Genomic DNA, 23,478 nt, shown 5'->3' with positions numbered 1-23,478 from the left:
CCCGGCAGCGCTGAGGTGTTCTCAGCGCAGGTTTCACACTGGCTGGCCATTAATTGGCCAATCACAGGCGGAAGCGCATTTCACGTCTGCTTTCGAGCCTGCCGATCACGTGGCATGCGCCCAACAAACATATGATTGAGGCCTATGTGTTCTATGTGTTGAGAGACACATTAAAGCTTGAGGCAGCTGCTGCAAAGGCTCAATGGAGAATACCCACTGTCTAAGGCCCTCGTGCCATGGTATGTCGAGGGCTAGAAAAAGTGTAAAAACCTTCGGGCTGAATGCACCAGAGAATGTTTGACAGGAAATTTAGAAGTATATTGTAAATATAACCTGCATTGGCACTTTTTAAAAATTCATTCATGGGATGTGGGCTTCGCTGGCTGGACCAGCATTTATCCATCCCTAGTTCCCCTTGAGAAGGTGGTGGTGAGTTGCCTTCTTGAACTGCTGCAGTCTATGTGGTGTAGGTACACCCACAGTGCTGTTAAGGAGGGAGTTCCAGGATTTTTGACTTTATGAAATGCCAAATTTGAACTGCTATGTACATGTATTTTTACAGATTTTATGAATAAAGTATACTTGTGGAGAAAAATAAATTCGGTGCTGTGTCAAATCTGGTTTTCAAGGAGGGGAGAGGAGGGATCCATTGAATACTTGGTAACCCTTCTCAGTCTTAGTTTAAATGTTTTGAGATCAGGGATTCGCCCCTCTCCAATCTCTGAACATTTAGATTTATAACTTTACAAACAGCTCAACGCCATGCACGTATCTGGGTATGTGGAGATCTCTCTCTATTTCAAATATGCCCGTTAAAATACCAGCCAAGTTGCCTGAATTATAGTCATCCATCTAAGATCAGCAGCCACACTGTATTGGCACGCTTCAAAAATAATTGGTGCTGTAATGGTTGGTAGCAATGTGGTGTAGTAATTAAGTTCAGTTAGCGTGCAAAGCGAATGAATGCTGCTGAAGAGTGGATTATTATCAACATGCTTTGATTTCAATGGCACTGGTCATAAGACCATGAAAATCATAAGACGTAGGAGCAGAAGTAGGCCATTAGGCCCATCAAGTCTACTCCACCATCAATGAGAACATGGCTGATCTGATAATCTTCAACTCCACTTTCCTGCCTTTTACCCATAACCCTTAATTCCCTTACTGATTAAAAATCTGTCTCTTTCAGCCTTGAATATACTTAACGACCCAGCCTCTACAGCCCTCTACGGTAAAGAATTCCACAGATTCACTACCCTCTGAGAAAAGAAATTCCTTCTCATCTCTGTCTTAAACGGGTGACCCCCTTACTCTGAGATTATGCCCTCTGGTCCTAGACTCTCCCACAAAGAGAAACAACCTCTCAACATCTACCCTGACAAGCCCCCTAAGAATCTTATATGTCTCAATAAGGTTGCCTCTCATCCTTCTAAATTCTAATGAGTGCAGGCCCAACCTACTCAACCTCTCCTCATAAGAAAATGCCCACATACCCGGAATCAACCTAGTGAACCTTCTCTGGACTGCCTCCAGTGCCAGTATATCTTTCCTTAGATAAGGGGGCCAAAACTGTTCACATTGTTCGAGGTGTGGTCTAACTAGTGCCTTGTTTAGTTTTAGCAAGACTTCTCTATTTTTATACTCCATTCCCTTTGAAATAAAGGACAACATTCCATTTGCCTTCCCTATTACCTGCTGAACTTGTATGTTAGTTTTTTGGGATTCATGCATGAGGACCCCCAAATCCCTCTGCGCTGCAGCTTTCTGCAGTCTTTCTACATTTAAATAATATTCAGCTCCTCTATTCTTCCTGCCAAAGTGCATACCTCACATTTTCCCATATTATATTCCATTTGCCAAGTTTTGGCCCACTCATTTCACCTATCTATATCCCTCTCTAGGCTCCATGTGTCATCCTTACCACTTGCCTTCCCAACGACTTTTGTGTAATCCGCAAACTTGGCGATAGTACATTTACTTCCCTTATCCAAGTCATTAATATATATTATAAATAACTGTGGCCCCAGCACTGATCCCTGTGGCACTCCACTAGTTACAGGTTGCTATCCTGAAAATGCCCCCTTATTCCAAATTCTTCTATTAGTTAGCCGATCCTCTATCCATGCTAATATACTACCCCCAACACCAAGGTCTCTTATCTTATTAAGTAGCCTTCTTATGTGTGGTCCCTTATTGAACGCCTTTTGGACATCCAAATATATTACATCTACTGGTTCCCCTTTATCTATCCTGCTTGTTACCTCCTCAAAGAATTCTAATAAATTTGTCAGGTATGATTTCCCCTTCATGAAGCCATGTTGACTCTGCTTGATTAGATTATGCATTTCTAAATGCTCCGCTATTTCATTCTTTATAATAGACTCTAACGTTTTCCCAATGACAGATATTAAGCTAACTGACCTATAGTTACCTGTTTTGAGTCTCCCTCCCTTTTTGAATAAGTGTGTTACATTGGCAGTTTGGATAGTATAAACCTTTTCAGTTACAGCAGTAATCACATAATTTTAGATTACGTACAGGGTTTTTAAAAAATTTGTTAATGGGATGTGGGTGTCACTGGCTGGACCAGCACTAATTACTCTTGAGAAGGTGGTGGTGAGCTGCTTTCTTGAACCATTACAGTCCATGTGGTGTAGGCACACCCACAGTGCTCGGAGGGAGTTCCAGGATTTTGACCCAGTGGCAGTGAAGGAATGACAATATAGTTCCAAGTCAGGATGGTGAGTGGCTTGGAGGGGAACTTGCAGGTGGTGGCGTCCCCATGTAAATGCTGTCCTTGTCCTTTCAGGTGGTAGAGGTCACGGGCTTGGAAGGTGCTGTCAAAGGAGCCTTGGTGAGTTGCTGCAGTGCATCTTGTAAATGGCGCACACTGCTGCCACTGTGCTTTGGTAGTGGAGAGAGTTAATGTTTAAGGTGGTGGTTAATTGTTTTTTAGGTAACTAACTACACTGCAGGGTTCCTAAAAACACAGTAACAATTGAACATATGTATGCAGGTATTATAGAGTTGATTTTCCAGGCAACTTTTCTTGGTGGAAACATTGAACTTTATTTACTAGACAGCAGCATCAGCTACATGCATGCATCTAACTCTATAACTAAAGAAGAACTCTCCACTAGAGGTTCCCTGTGCTGCTAACCCATTGGTTTTCACAGATCATGTGGTCTTACAACACAGGAATATTCTTAAAGCTACGGTCTTAATATTTATCAAATCTATAATTACTACAGCAGGCAGTTGCAACAGACAATTTTTTGCATGGATGAGGTGTAATTATAGAAATGTAATCCCACAGCCAGTTAGTTCCAAGAGCTGTGTGTGTTCATGCTTAGAGATGATGATCCATCAGTGGCCTACTTTGCAAGCTGGAGGTGTTCGGCTCTGACTGACACACATCAGCATCACCATACACACACACCTGAGAGCCAGTTTTCAACTAACCATTCACAATATTCAGGGGCATGTGACTTTTTGAAAGGACAGACAGGAAGAAAAGGGTGGTGGGGTAGTTTTGTTAGTATGAAATGGATTAAGTACAATAGCAAGAAATGATCTTGGATCGGAAAATGTAGAATCCATATGGGGGGAGGTAAGAAATAACAAGGGGAAAAAGACACTGATGGGAGTAGTCTATAGGTCTACTAACAGTAGTTATTCTCTAGGACAGAGAATAAATCAGGAGATAATGAGGGCATGTAAAAAAGGTAGTATATTAATCATGGGTGACTTTAATCTTCATGTAGACTGGGAAAATCAAGTGGGCAGAGGTAGCCACGAGCAATAATTCATAGAGCGTATTCAGGACAGTTTCCTAGAACAATATGTTGTGGATCCAACCAGGGATCAGGCTATTTTGGATCTGGTAATGTGTAATGAGACAGGTTTAATAAATGATCTCAGAGTAAAAGATCCCCTAGGAAACAGTGACCACAACATGGTAGAATTTAGCATTCAGTTTGAGAGTGAGGAAGCTTGGGTCGGAAACAACTGTGCTAAACTTAAATAAGGGTAATTACAAAGAAATGAGGGCAGAGTTGGCCGGAGTGGACTGGGAAAGGAGTTTAGCAGAAAAGACGGTTGATGAACAATGGCAAACGTTTCAGAGTATAGTTCATGACCCACAACAAAGATAATATCCCAATGAGGAAGAAGGATTCTAGGAAGGGGATAAACCAACCGTGGTTAACTAAGGAAGTTAAGGATAGTATCAAATTGTATGTTTTTTCTATCAATGTGGCAAAGATTAGTGAGCCAGAAGATTGGGGACATTATAAAAACCAACAAAAGATGACTAAAAAATAATAAAGAGGGAGAAAATAAACTTTGAGGGTAAACTAGCAAGTAATATAAAACTGGACAGTAAGAGCTTCTGTAAATACATAAAAAGGAAGAGAGAGCATAGCCCCCTTAGTGAATGAGGCTGGGGAAATAATAATGGGGAACCAGGAAATGGCAGAGGAGTTGAATAAATACTTTGCATCGGTCTTCATGGTAGAAGACACTAATAGCATTCCAAAAAATACTAAATAATCACGGGGCAAAAGGTGGTGGGGGGGGCGGGGGGGAGGAAATATAATATCTATCACTAGAGAAAAAGTACTAGGGAAACGATTAATATGCTAATAGGCTCAGCACTGAAGCGGTTTCCTCAAAAAACAAACAAAGCAATTAATTAGTCTGCCTCAGTAATAGATAAACACTCGTCTGTTGGGAGGTCCTGTCCCCAGATACTCTGCCAGTGTTGTCTGACACAGACCAGGAGCCATAACTATAAGATAGTAATGCTGATGAATCCAACAGGGAATTCAGGAGAAACATGTTTGGAATGTGGAAGGGGGCGGTTGGGGTGCCTATCATCAATGCGTGCAAGGGTAAGCTAGAGAGGCACATGAGGGAGAAAGGAATGGAAGGATATGCTGATGGGGTTAGAGGAGGATGGCTAGGAATAGGCTTGTGGAAGATGAACACTGGCTTTGACCTGTTGGGACGAGCAGCCTGCCACTTTAAATGTTTTGTGACATTTCGCAATCCTCTCAGGGTGTGAACAAAGGGAGATTTTTGTTATTTATTCTTTCATGGGATGTGGGCATCACTGGCAGGGCCAGCATTTGTTGCCCATCCCTAACTGCCCTTGAACTGAGTGGTTTGCTCGGCCATTTCAGAGGGCAGTTAAGAGTCATCCGCATTGCTGTGGGTCTGGGGTCACATGTAGGCCAGACCAGGTAAGGATGGCAGATTTCCTTCTCTAAGGACATTAGGGAACCAGGGTTTTTACAACAATCGATGATAGTTTCATGGTCAGCATTACTGAGACTAGTTTTCCTTTCCAAATTTATTAATTGAATTTTTCAAAGAATTCCATCAGCTGTGGTGATGGGCCTTGAACCTGTGTCCTCACAGCAGTAGCCTGGACCTCTACATTACTAGTCTAGTGACATCACCACTACACCACTATCTCCCCCCAGGGGGTTAATACAGGGACAGAAAGCTAAGGTCAAGTTTTTAATCAGACTCAGAAGAATAGAATGTAGTGGATGGCAAGACTGCAATCTGTTTATATCAAGTGCAGAGTATTTAATATTTTGTATGATTATGTGAAGACAAGTTGTCGTGATTTAATTAAGTGAATTTGATCTTAACTGCCACTCAGTGTGTTCACTAGCTATGAAACAAAGCAGCTTAAAGGCTTGCATCTGGCCTTGTCTTACAGAGTGCTTACCTGGTCCACTGTCAAAAGGATTCATAAAAAACATGAATATTTGGTTCACATCATGATGGGATTCTAGTCAAATAAGAGGGAAGGTGAGGTTTAGGTTGCAATCACCAATGCCAGGGAGTTGCTTGGTGCAGAGGCTGACAGAAGAGAGAGGGATGGATAACTTGGTAAGGAAGCTGATGTGAGGTTTGGTGGGCAGGCATGGGGGTGTGTGTGGTGAAAACAAGAAAATTGTAAAAGAGACCACTTTGGACGGAAGAGAGAGCGATGCTTCAAGGAGAAGGTGTCGGGGAAGAGTAAGGGAGGTGAAGATGAGGCTTTGCAAGAGGGTTATACCACTGACACAACAGTTTATGATGCTGAACACTATAGCTGGGGGTAGGGGGTGGGGAAGGGATCTGATCCTCAGTGAACGCCAAATTTTGAGAGAATGTCAGTGCAGCCACTAAACCAAAGTAGCATTTCTTGCTCATGGGCTGTTGGAGGAGAGCAACCCTATGGATAAGGTAACTTTCAAACATATGCGTCAGAGTGCACTTTATGCCCCAAGAATCATTCAACATTGACTGTTCTTTTCACCCTAAGCAAAATCACACGGTCCTAAGCATACGGACTCACATTAAGCAAAAAAAGGGAAATCAGATGACATTCCAGCAAAATCACATCAGAATAGTTTTTAACCTTTCAGATACAGAATGTCTCAATCATCCCATTGCTTTAAAATCTTACACAAGCAAGGCTTCATTTTAGCAGTATTGAGCGCACCAAAAAATTTAAGCTGGACTCAAATAATTTTTGCCATGTTATTATAACATAAATCAGCGAGTGTTGCCTGAGAAATAATTTCTAATAGCAACAGTATATCCTTACACTAACATCAACAGGAGACAGAGGATGAGAAAGAGGAGGAAGATCATGACAACGAGAAGGAAAAGGGGGAAGGGGGGAGGGAGGGTCGGAACTTTTTCTTAATTGATTATGTGGATGATGAAGGTGTGAAGAAGGATGATGGGAGATAAGAAGTTGAGTTAATGGTGGTGTGGTCAATTAACTCCCTATCCTGTGCATTACTCATTGGTCATCTGAGCTCCAGAACACAATTATAATGATTAGCTTTTCCTTGGTGTCTCTTGCGGAACCGTTCTAAGTAGATTCCATGATCAAAGCTTAATTGTTGTTCAGTGAAAGGAGGTTACAAATCATCTGGGGTCTGCAAAATTCTCACTCTGTGTCAGAGGAAAGCAAAATGGTTGTCTTTCTCTTTAAAATATTTGCTCTTTTGAAGTGTAAATAGATGATTGGTTTTAAATCTTTTAAGAAGTGGCAGGGTTTGGTTATAACATAGTGCTTCACTTCATGGAATAATTTGATTAATGTGACAAGGGTGGAAGTTACAATATTCAGAATGTCATCTGCTCACTATATTGAGCACCAGTATCTCAATCCAGAAAATACCAAGATCACAATATAATTAAGAATAAAAAAGCTGATACAAATTTGACGCTTTACCAGCTTTGCTGAGCTCAATTATCTCTGCCTGGGCCAGAAACTGGATCAGATGTCTTTTTGGTCCATATGGTTCAGTATTAAACTGTGTGGTCCATTTATAAAGTCAGTCAGCATGAGTGTCAGATGTTAAGCTACATAAGTAAAATAAGGTGAGTATGGAACTTAAACCTGAACTGGTTGCGAATTAAACTATTGGTATTAGTTACAACAATTTGAAATTTGAATAAAACAAGCAGAGTACATTAGTAATTGCCTGCCACAGCTGTAATTAACAATTAACATTTACAAAAAGCAATTTGCTGCTAAGTTAATATGAAAACCAGATTCTTAGCTGCGTTGTGATCAGATCCCTGGTTGAGGTGGAGGAAGTGTTTTCCCTCAGCAAAGAGTTGTTCAGGTTATATATGTATGTTCCCGATGCCAAGTGATGACCTAGAGAACGGGAATTACATTGGTCCTAACACCGACAGGAAGGTGGGGAGGGTGCATGGGAGGCTGAAAACAGATTAAGAATTTTTTCCTACCTGGTGCTGGCCAAAATAATAGCTTGGCCAATGGTCAGGAGGGTAGGCCAGTGACAGAATCCTGAAGCCAGGGGAGGTAGTGATGCTGTAGTGGTATTGTCGCTGGACTAGTAATCCAGGGACCCAAGGTAATGCTCCGGGGATCCGGGTTCGAATACCGGCACAGCAGAAACCATTGTCGATTGTTGTAAAAATCCAACCTTTAGAAAAGGAACGCTGCCGTCCTTACCTGGTTTGGCCTACATGAGACTCCAGACCCACAGCAATGTGGTTGACTCTGAAATGACCTAGCAAGCCAATCAGTTGTATCAAACTGCTACAAAGTCACAACAAAGGAATGAAACCAGATGGGCCACCCGGCATCGATCTAGGCATCGGAAATTACAACAGCAAATTCAGCCCGGTTGATCCTGCCCTCCTTACTAACATCTGGGGGCTAGTGCCAAAATTGGGAGATCTGTCTCACAGGCGAGTCAAGCATCAGCCTGACATAGTCATCTTCACAGATAATGTCCCAGACACCACCACCATCCCTGCAGAGGTGACAGGAGGGAGTTGCCTTGGGGCTCCTCAAGATCGACTCCAGACCCCATGAAGTCTCATGGCATCAGGCCAAACATGGGCAAGGACACCTCCTGCTGATTACCATGTACTGCCTGCCATCAGCTAATGAATCAGTGCCACTCCATGTTGAACACCTCTTGCAGGAAGCACTGAGGGCGGTAAGGGCGCAGAATGTACTCTGGGTGGGAGACTTCAATGTTCGTCAATGAGCGTGACTCGGTAGCACCACTTCTGACCGAGGTGGCCGGACATAGCTGCTAGACTGGGTCTGCGGCAGGTGGTGAGGGATAAACATACTTGACCTCATCCTCACCAACCTACCAGCTGCAGATGCATCTGTCCATGACAGTATCGGTAGAAGTGACCACCACACAGTTGTTGTGGAGGTGAAGACCTGCCTCCACACTGAGGATGCCCTCCATTGTGTTCTGTGGCACTACCACTGTGCTAAATGGGAGGTTTCGAACAGATCTAGCAACTCAAGATTGGGCATCCATGAGACACTGTGGGCTATCAGCAGCAGCAGAATTTTACTCGAACACAATCTGTAATCTCATGGCCCGGCATATCCGATATCAACCTGGTGAAACTACAACACAGGGCTACTTGCATGCCAAACAGCATAAGCAGCAAGTGATAGACAGAGTTAAGCAATCCATGACCAACAGATCAGATCTAAGCTCTGCAGTCCTGCCATACCCAGTCATGAACGGTGGTGGACAATTAAACAACTCACTGGAGGAGGAGGCTCCACAAATATCCCCATCTGCAATGAAGGGGGAGCCCTGTACATCAGTTCAAAAAAATAGGCTGAAACATTTGCTACAATCTACAACCAGAAGTGCTGAGTGGATGATCCATCTCCTCTGGAGGTCCCCAGCATCACAGATGCCAGTCTTCAGTCAATTCAATTCATTCCACGTAATATAAAGAAACAGGTGAAAGCACTGGTTACTGCAAAGGCTATGGGCCCTGACAAATTTCCGGCAAAGGTACTGAAGACTTGTGCTCCAAAACTTGCCGTGCCCCTAGCCAAACTGTTCCAGTACAGCTACAACACTGGCATCTATCTGGCAATATGGAAAATTGCCCAGATATGTCCTGTACACAAAAAGCAGGACAAATCCAACCCAGTCAATTACAGCTCCATCAGCCTACTCTCGATCAACAGTAAAGTAATGGAAGGGGTCATCAACAGTGCTATCAAGCGGCATTTGCTGAGCAATAACCTGCTCACTACACCCAGTTTGGGTTCCACCAGGGCCACTCAGCTCCTGACCTCATTACAGCCTTAGTTCAAATGTGGACAAAAGAGCTGAACTCACGAGGTGAGGCGAGAATAACTGCCCTTGACATCAAGGCCGCATTTGACCGGCATCAAGGAGCCCTAGCAAAATGGGAATCAGGGGGAAAACTCTCATCTGGTTGGAGTCATACCTAGCTCAAAGGAAGATGGTTGTGGTTGTTAGGCGTCAGTCACCTCAGCTCCAGTACATCACTGCAGGAGTTCCTCAGGGTAGTGTCCTCAGTCCAGCTGCTTCATCAATGACCTTCCTTCCATCATAAGGTCAGGAGTGCGGATGTTCGCTGATGATTGCACTATGTTCAGCACTATGTTCAGCACCATTTGCGACTCCTCAGATACTGAAGCAATCAATGTTGAAATGCAGCAAGACCTGGACAATATCCAGGCTTGGGCTGACAAGTGGCAAGTAACTGTCATGCCACACAAGGGCCAGGCAATGACCATCTCCAAAAAAAGAGAATCTAACCATCGCCCCTTGACATTCAATGGCATTACCAGCAATGAATCCCCCACTATCAACATCTTGGGGGTTACCATTGACCAGAAACTGAACTGAAGTAGCCATATAAATACTGTGGCTACAAGAACAGGTCAGAGGCTAGGAATCTTGCGATGAGTAACTCACCTCCTGACTCCCCAAAGTGTGTCCACCATCTACCAAGCACAAGACAGGGGTGTGATGGAATACTCCCCACTTGCCTGGATGAGTGCAGCTCCCACAACACTCAAGAAGCTTGACACCGTTCAGAGCAAAGCAGCCTACTTGATTGGTACTACATCCACAAACATTCACTCCCTCCACCAATGATGCACAGTAGCAGCAGTGTGTACCATCTAGAAGGTGCACTGCAGGAATTCACCAATGCTCCTTCGGCAGCACCTTCCAAACTCATGACCAATGCCATCTAGAAGGACAAGGGCAGCAGATAGATGGGAACACCACCATCGGGAAGTTCCCCTCCAAGTCACTCACCATCCTGACTTGGAAATATATCACCGCTCCTTCACTGTCGCTGGGTCAAAATCATGGAACTCCCTTCCTAACAGCACTGTGGCAGTACCTACACCACATGGGTGACAGAGGTTCAAGGAGGCAGCTCACCACCACCTTCTCAAGAGCAACTAGGGATTGGCAATAAATGCTGGCCTAGCCAGCGAAGCCCACATCCCATGAATGAATTTTAAAAAGCCAGGGACCCATAGATGGTTGCTGTTTTGGATTTAAATATACTAATGAACCAGACATCACAAAGGCTGCCCCATAAAAATGTCAATGGGTGCACATGTGGGGGGTTAGGGCTGCATTTCACACGTCTGATGGTTTAACTCACTTCCCAACCCTTTCATTAATGGGGAGGGGGCTGGCGGGGGGTCGTGGGGGAAGTTAATATCACTAGCCATCTTCATTGAATGAACGTCTTTTAGTACCTCGAAATGCAATGGGTATTATCCTATTCATTCATTCATTGGCCAATTTGGAATTGAAATAAGAAATCCAGAGAATATGATTTTTATGCATATCTGAGGGATTTTTGCAATCATCAAGGTGAAGGATATTACTCTTGTCACTAAGTATTGTCATCAAGAGCTCCCAGATCAGAAAGAACACAGCCAGAAGCAGATTAAAACACTCTCTAATTTGTGCAACAATCTCATCCTCTGAAGTCCATCGAAACTATGCCAATATACATTTTTCCACTTCCTAATTAACCATTATTACCATGATTGAATGATTGCCATTTCTTGCATAAAGCATTGTTGAACTTAGCGTGATTTCATTCTGAGGATTGGTGCCCACTCAGAACGGAGTCAAAATGATCAAATTTACATCACATAGGACTGGTAATACAGGCAGAATGAGGAGACAGATAATTTTCAATGATCCTGGAGATGATACGGATGAGTAAGCATACAGTTGGCAATGCACAGCAAATGGGTTAACAGTCTCCAGGCTAAATAGAGATTACATAATCCACCAAAGCAAAATTTGCAGTTTCAGGCTCTCTATAAATCACCAGAAAACAATTAGCTATATCTTAAATAAATCAAATGAAATTAAGCATTGATTCTTTACAAGCCGAGATATTCGGATTGGATGCAAGGCTAAAATGCATGACTACTGTGAAGAATGCTAACATATACTTGCCATTGTTAGTTGATGTGTATCCAAGGTCAACTGATCCTAGATAAGGAATGTCAGCACGTGATGGGCCTGCAGGTCCAGGTGGTCCTGGGGGACCTGGAGGACCTGGTAAACCTCTCCCCCCAGGAAGACCTGCTGCTCCCGTCGGACCCAGAAGTCCTGGTGGACCTGACAAAATCAATACAATAAATGGCATTAGGTTGATAAACATAAAGAGCTAACTCAATATTTCATTTTAACTTCTGACAGCTGATAACACAATGGCAAATTAGGTTGCAAGCTCCATAATACTATAAGCACTAACAATTTGGAGAGCAACCATTAACGTTTCTGATGTTGTAGTGGTGAATGCACACAGCAGTGCAAGATGTGCAGACCAGTTAACAGATATTAAATTCCACAAACAGTTCTACTATTCATTTCTCTTGAACCCCTTGTACAACTCCAGAAACACTAACTCGGAAAAATATTTAACTGCAGTTCATCATGTTTTCTCAGGAAGATATGATGTGTTTCTGATACCTGCAGAAACTGAAACCTCTTGTACAAAGCAAGCACAACCAAAACAGGTTTTCCAATCATTCACACATTCATTTGTTGCCTTTCGAACTATGCTATGTAGAAATTAGCTGTCATGTTCATTCACAGCACAACAGTAATTTATTGTTGTAAAGCGCTTTAGGATCTCCTAAGGACACCAAAGGAAGCTATATAAATGTAACTGCTTTTCTTCCTTATGATATAATGGGAGAAAGGTCTAAAATGAGAATAAATTTGAAACACATGAAGATGAATGAGAGTTCTAAACACAGAGCCCCTGAAATTCTGCTCTTGTTCACCCAATCTCCTGCTGTAGCTACAGACTGAGATCAGCGCAACTCCAAAATGGTGTAAACAGCCAGCTATTTTCTCTGGGGGATTCTGCTAATTTCCTGCTGAAGTTACAGCGGGAAATTGGGGGAAATACCCATAGTAATTCAGGACCAGCTTGTGCATGGCTTTAGGACAGAATTAATCTTCAGGTATTCAAATGTTTTTTATTTCTCATTTCACCAACTAATGCTTCAAATGTTGCATTCTACCAAGTGGGCATACAGCTTTCTGAAGAACGATTTTTCTAAGTGCTCACAGATCCAACACTCCAGGTTTGATGTGAAGATTCATCAGGCAAGATGGATCTTTTTAAAAGCAACATATAATGTCCTTCAATTACTCTTGTACACAGAGTACTTTACCTTCAGGATAACCACAATAAGAAATTACCTTTCTATTCACTAATGTTAGTGAAAAAGTCAGCATGAGTATAAAGCAGGAAAACAATTTCTCCAACGTTAAGGAGTTGCTTAGCCAATTGAATCTATACCACTGATACCTATACATCACAGGCAGCAAAAGATACTTATAACAGCAGGAAGTTTTTAACGCTTTTTAAAGGGTCAAAGTGGCACAAATTTCTAACAGAAAAAAAAACACAGAAAATCAATTAACACTTATTAAAATTCATTTTCCTTGACTGACATAATTCCACTACACCTGTTAAAACAAAATATTTATATATGTATCATTTTTCAGTGCAGCAGGATGAATGATCTAATTGAAGCTACTTACATCTGCAACATTATATTAAATAAGCAATGGAAATCATTCAAGTTCTCTCACACCAAAACAGCAGGGACCAGTAGATAGTCTTATTTTTTTTGACAGTTAGGCAGCTGCTGACGGAGACGTGACTATTACAAAACTGTTTTTATTTTGTGTTATTACAGCTGTTGGAGGTGTCACAATATCTGGCCCAAATCTTTTGGATCTCGTCCCTGCTGTCAACATGATCTGAAACTCTTGCGGCACATAGCTCTTTGGGGGTCAGTGACTATACCTCAATAGCAAATGCCCAATTTTGAATAAACAGCAGCAGTAATTAAGCAAAGGAAGGGAGTCTTACATTGCTTTTATTGAGTACATCTGAAATGTGCTATCTATCCTAGACAAACACATTTGTATTAATAGCATAATTCTCTGGGTCAAAAGTAACTCAACAATGAAAGCAATAGGTGGCACAAGTATAGAAATGATTTTACTTCTCTGCAGTTCATTAGAACAAAGTCTGATTAAGCATTATCAGGGAGGGTTAGATTACAGTAATGCTGGATCATTGGATCCAGTCCAATAAGGCTCAGGGCATGGCTTCTATAACAGAGGCTGCAAATGTTATCAACTTCCATCAGTAATGTAATGGTTTGTTTACATTACTTTCCATGATTCATGTACATTCTCAATTTCTAAGTTCTCCCCCATAAATGGCAGCTCTCATCGGAGAGCTTGTTCTCTTTATACTTAGAAACTTAACTGTACGTTTTTAGTATATGGGGTACAATGTGACTTAGGACATGATATTGTAAATTCACTACTGGAGCAATACTTTCATTTCTTAAGAACAATGATAATATTAGCTCTGTTAGATTGTTACAATTTATTCATGAATATACTTTCAGAGACGAGTGTTAAACAATACAAATGCTGCCATCTCACTTCAGTTTACAGGTGGGTAAGATCCCTTGTAAATTGCCTCACAGAACTTGAGATAGAGGAAATGTGCAGTCTTGTTCCTCAGCAAGAACTGAAAGCCAGGGTTGCACCTACTCATTTTCGAGCTATTCCTTGTGCAAGTGCCAGTGCCTGCTTCTGCATATGGTGAAATAGAGAGAAAGAGTGGGTACAGAGCGAGGACAAAACTAAGCATAGCTGTGATAGCTCTGAACAGTCACCCAGTTTGCAGGGAGTCATAGCTTAGGCTCCCTTATGAAGAGTGCCCTCTTCTGCATGGTATGCGAGAGTGGCATAGCTGAAGCATGCTGAACCATGGCCCAGAGGTCGATAGATCGAAACCATCTTTTGCTATTTGTGTGAGGGTAACATGTGCCATGCAACCTTATGGGAAGGATCTTTAGGTCGGCGAGCGAGGGCGGGGCCCGCTCGCCAACACGTAAAATGATGTCGGATGACGTCGGGTGGAACTCCCGACATCACCCCGCGTCAATTCAATTTTCAGGTTGGCAGGGGGTGCAGCCGAATCAGCTGTGACCCGCCGACCTGTCATCGGCCTATTGAAGCCATTGACAAAATATTTAACGTAATTAATGGACCTGCCCATCCAACCTTAAGGTTGGCGGGCAGGCCAGGAGCCCCAGCGGCATGAAACCTCATCCATGGGCGGGTTGAGGGTTTTTAAATTTTTAATAAAGGTTTGACTGAAAGTGATGGACATGTCCCAACTCATGTGACAGTGCAACATGAGGGGACATGTCAGGGAAATTTTGTATCTGTCTCTGTAACATTTTTAAATTTGGAGCTGATCTCCCTGAGGCAGCACTTAGTCCCAGGGGGATCAGTGCACTCTTTCACACGCATGCGTGCAAAAGAGCACACTCTCAGCTGAGGGAATCCCCCTCTGCCTGCACAGGGAGCGCATAGCATTTCCTGGCAGACTTCACGCTGGGCGAGCCTTAATAACCCTGCCCACGTAAAATGGTAGCGTGCCCCTGATCGGAGGCCCACCTGCCCGCTCCCACTCCTGCACTTCCCCTCTGACAGGGGGAAAATTCTTCCCTATGTCAACAGGAATCAGCACATTGGGGTGGGGGGAGAAAATGACATTTAGATAACTTGTCATTCTGTCTTTCCATCAAAATGAGAAGCTACTGATAAGAGAAAGATCAAGAAAACCAGAGAAAGAAAAATACATTAACGGTATAAAATCTATTAATATAGATTGTTACCATATATTTCTCATATTAATATAGATTATTTATCCCTTCCTGGAATAAGTTTTACCCTCTTTCCTTCAAACATTTTCCATTGTTTAGTTCAGTTTTTTTGTAGCTGGATCTGTGAACCTGCTATTTATTCAGTGTTGCAGGCACGAGTGCAAAGTGAATGGAATTATTATTACTGTTCTCCTCTTCTGCCCGTGACAGCAGTAGTTTTAATTTCTAATTTAATTTGTTTCCTTTAGTATCCTTTCTCTTGTTGAAGTGGGCCATGGGGTGTTTTCCAAACCCTGGTTTATGAGGTCCAATGTTAAAAATAACCCACAGCAAAGTCTTTAAGATGAAACAAAACTAGGATTTATTAACACATTCAAAACCCGAGAAATGGATCACAACTCACATTCACACTCACGAGCATACAAGGTAGAAAGGCAGGGAAGGAAGTTACAAATTGAGAGTTACTTATAAAAAAAAAATCAAAAGGTATTGGCATTAATTCACGTGAGTGGGGTCCAGTAAGTCAATGTCCAATGAAGGTTCTTTCAGTTGGCTTTGCCTACGAGAGGTCCTGGTCTTTTTCCTAGCCGCTCTGTTGAGCCAGCTGAAGATGCAGCAAAGTATTCTTGTATTCTGGGAATTGGTTCACTTTGTAGGTGAAATACAGGATTCTTTCTGGAGTTCCGACTTAGAGAGAGATGGAGGTCAGAGGCAGGCTGCCAGCTTGGAGTCCTGTTTTCCCTTTTGAGGTTAAACAGCAACTGAAGACAGAATCCCAAAGCTGTATAACTGAAAGCAATTCAAACAGCACAAGTTTCGGTCACGTGGCAGGGTGGTTTCGGGCCGAGCCGTATAGTTAACAATGGACTTTGAGGACCTTCGTTAAGACTCATTGCATTTTAAGCAGATAAATGTGGAACCATTAGCACAACGTTGGAGGTGAGGAGTCACAACAGATCTTCCTTTGTCCAGAGTTGGCTGGACAGACATTTCATTTATTAGTCCTTTGTGTTTGCTTGGATGGAATGTTCATACAATGCAAGGGGTGTCACATTCGAGGGGATGATGAGTTAGCCTTTGTCCATTGGAACTGCTCAGAATCTTTCAGAATCATGTGGTCAGCAATATTGTCCATTTTTAAAAAACAGAATTTAAACAACAAAATATGGGAGAGAAACAAATTTTTAAGCTTTGTTTTTTACTTCACACCTCCTTGGCAATGACAACAGGATCACTTGGGTACAGCAGCAAGATCATTAAAAACTATTAATAAACCATGGCAGCAGATTGTTGATTTTCAAACAACACAGCCGACAGTGAACGGTTTTCCCAAACTCCTATAACATCCAGAGGATTGCACAATAATTTGCCTGAACTGGTCATGTGTACTGATTTTACCTGATCTGCATGAAGCAATATACTATACCAAACAAATTAAAATTAAGATGAAAAACATTTTCATTGAAGTTAACTTCAAACAGTGTCAGTAATTTAACAAATACTTTGAAACTATTGAAAACCCCAAAATGGGAATCAGCCCATTAGTAAGTCTGTGCATAGAACCACAATTCTCTGACAATTAATCCAATGCCTTCTTTTGTGAAAGGGAAATCATGTTTGACAAATTTGCCAGAGTTCTTTGAGGATATAACAAGCAGAGTTGATAAAGGGGAACCGGTAGATGTAGTGTATTTGGATTTCCAGAAGGATTCGATAAGGTGCCACATAAAAGGTTACTGCACAAGATAGGAGCTCACAGTATTGGGGGGTAATGTATTAGCATGGATTGAGGATTGGTTAACACACAGAAGACAGAGAGTTGGGATTAATGGGTCTTTTTCAGGTTGGAAAGACGAAACTAGTGGAATGCCACAAGGATCCGTCCTAGGGCCTCAATTATTTACTATCTATATTAATGACTTGGAGGAGGGGGCAGGAGAGAGCTGTGGAGGCTAGATCACAAAATATTTAAAGAGGAGGTGGATAGATTTTTGAAATATTGGGGAATTGGGGGCTATAAGGAGCTGGCACGAAAGAGGAGTTGAGACATGGGGCAGATCAGCCATGATCTTATTGAATGGCGGGACAGGCTTGAGGGGCTGAATGGCCTACTCCTGCTCCCATTTCTTATGTTCTTATGACTATGACTTCTTTATTTTAACTGAACACATGGCTGAAGAAGAAATCATTAAACTTCCTTCAAATATCAGCACCAAGTGAAAAGTGCTTACCCTTGTTTTGATAACTTAAAAGTACGTGATAAATCCATATTTAAAGAACCAGTAGATTTCTGGAGTGAGAATAACCGAATTTTGAAAACAATATGCCATGAATGAAATAAATGCTGCATATAATTAAAGTCCACAGCAATCTCCCTGTGACAGGAATTGGCAATGCCATTCCAAAGCAAACAAACCTGATGTGCTGTGCACAGATTTAATCGTTGCTTTTTAACAGGCACTCTGTCTTCAAAATACTTGCAATCTTAATGCTTTGGCTCACATCCTGTAGCATTTAACAAAAGAAATAAACATATAAATGAAATTTGTGGAATTCTTGATGATTGCTAAATACTCCCAGAGTGAACCTTCAACATTTTTGAAGGGCTTCAATCCAAAATTCATGGTGAAGTATAAATACCCAGTTAACATGTGTCCACTGGGGGAAGTGGTTTCTATGGTGGAGAAAAGCAGGGGTTAATGGTTGAAAGGATGAATTGATATCCACAATTTCTTCACTCCATAACTCTCTCCCAAATTTCCCTCTGATTTATCCTCTTACCACAATTGTACTAAAGATGCTGATATGGCTCAATAAGTGCCAGCAACCCTCCAAATCACCCATGCAATCATTTTTCATGTCTGGGACTGGATAATGACTGCTGGCTCAACATTTGACTGGATGGATGCACCACAGCTCAACCTGACCCTGTCCCTAACTCATCAGTAACACAATTTTTCAGCAGGAGTTTCCAGACAATGATAAGGAGCAGAACCACGGCAAATGTTATCTGTTTCTATTCTGGGGAACCAGTTACTGCACACACGCACAGCTACCCCGGCAGAGATTTGCCAACTCAGCACGGACTAGGAATCACTGGGAATGACTTTCCTGGCCTCTATAACTCAATATCACAAAAACATGATGCATTATCCACGAGCCAAGAAGCATGTAATTAGTACTAATATTTACTTAACACGCAAGTTCAGTTTCTATGGTACAATTTATTTTAACTAACTCCCAATCAAAAATTCAACTTCAAATACATATTCCACAATGTTAGGGGCCTCAGAAAACTCTTGAGACAACCCTTACAGACATGACACAAAAATGCACATAGAATTACATTGAAATTCGTACACAGACACAAGCTGTTCAGCCTACTCAGCCATGTTAGTGGTTATCCTCCTCATAAGCAATAGGCCGAGTCCCATGTACATGCACAGATCCCTTTGTTCCCCTTTCCTTGAACCACCTATCTAACTTATTCCTGACTTAGTCTCTGCTTCAAGCATCAATTATGGGTGCACTCCACAGCCTTACAAACCTCTACGTAAAATATTTCTCCTGTTCTTACTTTTAATCTCATAGTTATGTTCACTCATTTTATACAGCTCAGTGACTGGGTATGTAATGTTGCTCTGTATATATATTCTGACTAATAAGGGTTTCATAATGACATTGTCACCTCGGAACCGATGTACAATAAATAAACACAGCCACCTGGAAATTCCGCACTGACTCTTCCAAGAATTTTTGCAAAAGTTTGGCTGAACTGAATTGGTGCGAATCTGAATTTAGCATTTATTTATGCTAACTTGGGAAATATTCATTTTAATATCAAGTCATTTGTGTTGCTATAGCCTCAGTTCGATCTGGCGTGCAACTATACCTAACCAGGTACACTAGATAAATCCATAGCACATTGTCTCGTAAACCCTACAGTATCAGGTGCTCAACTGTAACAACTTCAATCAGATTGGGTGGAATGTAATTCCCCCCAACGGCAAGTTTCGAGGTGGGGGGCACTTAATCGGGCAGGCAGGTGTGGGGTGGGGGCCCTGCTGCTTTCCTGCTCCCTCCACCCGATTAAGCCTGGGACAGGAAAGCTCGCGAACAGCCTTCCCACCCAGGCACAAATTGAGGCCCTTCAATGGGTAATTAATGCCCATTCAAGGACCTCATCTCGCCGCCACTAGTACTCAACCTGTTGAGTTTGCTTGCAGGCTTCGGAGGGTGGGGGGTTCCTCGTCAAATGTACTCAGTGCCTGATTAAGGGATCCGGCATCGGGGGGGGGGCGGGGTGGGCGGTGTGTGCACCCACTTACAGCCACCCCTTTCCCCTTTCTTCCAAACCCCCAGCCCCTCCTAGCCAGCACCCCCTCGCCACGACCCCCATCCTGCCCTCACTCACTTGCGACCTGGTTCCCTCATCAACCCTAGGCCTCTGGTGAGTGCATTACTAGCAACAGCCACCACTCCCGATGGTGCCGATGGGCAATGGAGAGCTGCCAGCCTCTGATTAACCGGCAGCGCTCAGGGGTTTGCACCCCCTGGGGTCCTAAATCCCAGAGAAGGCCCAAGGCCTAAGACTGGCCAGTTAAGTGCCAGTTGCACACTTAACTCCAATGGGCCTTCTCCAACAGAGGCGACATGGAACTCCCGCCAGTTTCTGCAGCTGTGGACGAGAAAATAAATTCCACCCACCATATTTTTGCAACACTCCAATTAATAGACTGTAGCAGCAAGCTTGACTGCCAATGACCAACAACCATAAATCAATCCTCTGTCAAACAGGCAACAGATGGAAATGGCTATGTTTATTAATGTAATTTTTAAAGGATTGGTAATTATACACATATTTTGTTGAATTAAAAGTACATTCTGCACACCAGATTGAAGTTTAGTTTCTGTCATTAAAATCATTTAAGGGTCCAAATTAAAAATATCACAACAGAACTCTCTTTCGTAAGTAAGCAGGATCTGTAAAGATGGAAATGTAGATAAACCAGTTCACATTGAAAAAAATACCAGTCAGGGAGCTGAGTCAAGTTTTAAAGAAATATCCATAAATGGTTAGTTCCTTGAAAGCATGTTTTTACTCTGTCAAAAGAGTTACTATGGAGGCACACATTTTGATTTTGTGGGTTTCTCTAAAAAATATTTTAAAACACTTCATAAAGGGGGCTTCAGTTGATTATGAATTTGTATATTAATTAAGATCTTCAAAAATATTGTGATGTCACTTTCAGGCAGACTTCATGTTTTACACGTCTCATTGCTGTGAAGAACACACCAGCATATTCCAGCTATTCCATCAACTCAAGAACTCTTGTCCGTATTTGTTAAATTTCAAAATATCACTGTCAATAGGTAGCACTGCTTAATCCTTATGCAAAACATGAATTTAAGATCCAGGATTGCCTGCTACCCACACTCATTTGTCTCCACCGAGCCCACGGTGAGATGGGCTGTTGGAGGCAACATCATGTTACCGCAAAGAAGCTTCATCCCAACCGAAGTGACACTGTCCAGGAACAGCATGGATGGTGTCATGACATAATATGTTACTGGGAAGGCCTTAATCACCTGGCTGGAGGATGATCAGTAGTACCAGCATCCTGTTGGATGGGGGCCAAGTCTGCATTTCAAAAAAAGTCATCATGTACCCGGGTGGCCTTTCATTTCCCCAAAATAGGAACCAGGGTTAAGTGCAATATAGGATCGTAGAATGTGACAGTACTGGAATTGAAATTTATCCCATCAAGTTAATACTATTGCTTACATTCCACATGAACCATCAACCAAATCCTGCTCATTCACAATGTCCTTGAGTATATCTCTGCTCCAACTTCCTTCATCCCACCTTTGGTGTTCAAGCATTCGGCTGCCTTAACCCTAAGCCCTGGAATTCCCTTCCTAAGTCAACCCACCTTTCAGAAAACCTACTTCTTTGACTAAGTTTTTGGGTACACTGTTCTGATGTCTCCTTCTTTGGCTCAGTGCTTTTTTTTAAAATTACATTCTTCGTGAGGACATTTTATTACGTTAAAGGTGCTATATAAGCAAAAGTCATTCTTGTTATTTTTCAAGCAACAGTCTTATTCCCTTCCAAAAGAATTTATGGATGCTGCTTCAACAATGGTTTGTAGCAGAGAATTCCAAATTCCAACCCTGACCTGTGTAAAGAAATAATTTCTAATCTCTCCTTTAATTCTTTTTGGGCTTGACATTATTCTTCTGACACATTCTGCCTGCTATATTTTATGCTGTGGGTTTACAGAGGAAAACTACCTAAGGTTTTCTGCTGTCCCCTCATTTAAAGAAAGAACCAAGGAACTTGCATTTTAATGCCACCATTCATGACCAAAGTATGAGCACACGAATTAAAAGCAGGAATAGGTCACTTGGCCCCTCGAGCCTGCACCACCATTCAATAAGATCATGACTGATCTGATTGTGGCCTCAACACCACTTTTCTGCCCACCCCCAATACCCTTGATTTGAATACACGAAGGGCCTAATGCCGGTTTCAAGTGTGGGCTCTGGATATCTATTTTCTTCCTACAACAATATGGTAGGCGGTGTACTTTAAGCTCATAAAGAAAGTGTCCTTCATGCCCACCATCTTAGCGGCTGTGGTGCCCCTTTAGTGCATGAACTCAGGCACAACATCATCTAATTTCTAGGCCAATGGCACTCACCAAGTTTTCTGTTCACTGTGTGCTTGCTGCACTGAAGTGATCCCCTTACAACTTTGTTTCCTGCATTTGTACTGGTTCTCAGGCATCATTACTGCCTTAGAACAATCTTGTTTGGTTTGTATGCATTCTCCCTGACTCTAAATGTTAATAGCAAGTGGCCTTTTGCTCTAGTTATCGATTACTGCCATTTTGGGAACAGCAAGGGTTAGATTACATTAATTGGTATTGCATAGAATCTTCTCAGGATAAGCTCCATGAATCTAAAACCCTTCTGAAATAGACAAAGGAAAAATAGCAACCAAAACAAGGGAGAGATAAAAAGTGGAACATTGGCTTAGGGAAATGAAAAAAAAAACAGAACAGGGAAAGAAGGAATGAACAAGCAAAGTGAAATCTTGCAATGTAAATGTAGGAAAGTACACAAACAAATTACAAATTAAATAGGAAAGGAAAGCAGAAAAATTGAATTGAATTGAAGAAATTAGGAAAACAGGACCAAGAAAACTTAAATTGAGTTTAAAAAAATAATTTAATCAGAAGGACAAAGGTAAGCAGGATGAATTAGTCACTCGAAAAAGGCAGCACGAAGTGTGATCTACTAACCTGGTGGCCCCATAACTCCTTTTGTTCCTGGCATTCCAGATGGACCACGCATGCCTGGTTCACCCCTTGGACCTGGAATATGAATAAGGAAGAAATTTTTAAAACCCACAGACAACAGGAGGATATAAATGCTTATGAGAATTAGAAAGAGATTAATACTTCACTGAAGCAACGAAAACTTCCTACTTCATTTTATATTAAAACAGTCTCCTGCCAACGCAAGATGGCCGTGCAAAATGGCCACTGATACCTGCCTGCACACGCACACTTGTCTGCGCACATGCGCAGATGCCAATGACGTCATTTGCAGGAGACACAGTGCCAGTTCAGGTCCTGAAGCCGTTCACCCAGTTTCTGAGCCCTGCAGCAGGTGGGCAGTCAGGGTACGGCTTCCCTGCAGTTTCTGGGATCGGTATGGGAGGGGTGACAGCCACAATTCTGTTTGCAGCTCCGCGGCTTGTTCCTGATGACAGACCTGGATTAAAGGAAGAGGCTCTGGAGCGGGAGATTCTGAACTGCAGGGAGGCCACAATTGCAAATAGTATAAAGAGACTGCTTCCCTTTTGTAAAAGGTGTTAACATGATGCTGCTGGTGCTGTAATATTTGCAATTCCAGGTTGTGAT

The 23,478-nt window shown here is 42.3% G+C and overlaps 1 protein-coding gene across 1 annotated transcript in view; it reads right to left on the bottom strand.

Annotated features, from left to right (window-relative positions):
• The window catches only part of emid1 (EMI domain containing 1), a 386,658-nt gene that overhangs the window by 59,210 nt on the left and 303,970 nt on the right, over window positions 1-23,478 (bottom strand). The window contains exons 7-8 of the mRNA XM_078554249.1: window positions 22,855-22,926; window positions 11,787-11,951 (exon numbers count right to left, since the gene is read on the bottom strand). Coding sequence (XP_078410375.1) covers window positions 11,787-11,951; window positions 22,855-22,926 — 237 coding nt within the window. The remainder of the gene's footprint in view (window positions 1-11,786; window positions 11,952-22,854; window positions 22,927-23,478) is intronic.

Source organism: Cetorhinus maximus, chromosome 12 (assembly GCF_964194155.1).
Source record: "Cetorhinus maximus chromosome 12, sCetMax3.hap1.1, whole genome shotgun sequence".
NCBI classification, from domain to species: Eukaryota; Metazoa; Chordata; class Chondrichthyes; order Lamniformes; family Cetorhinidae; genus Cetorhinus; species Cetorhinus maximus.
This window is presented reverse-complemented; position numbering and strand designations above follow the sequence as displayed.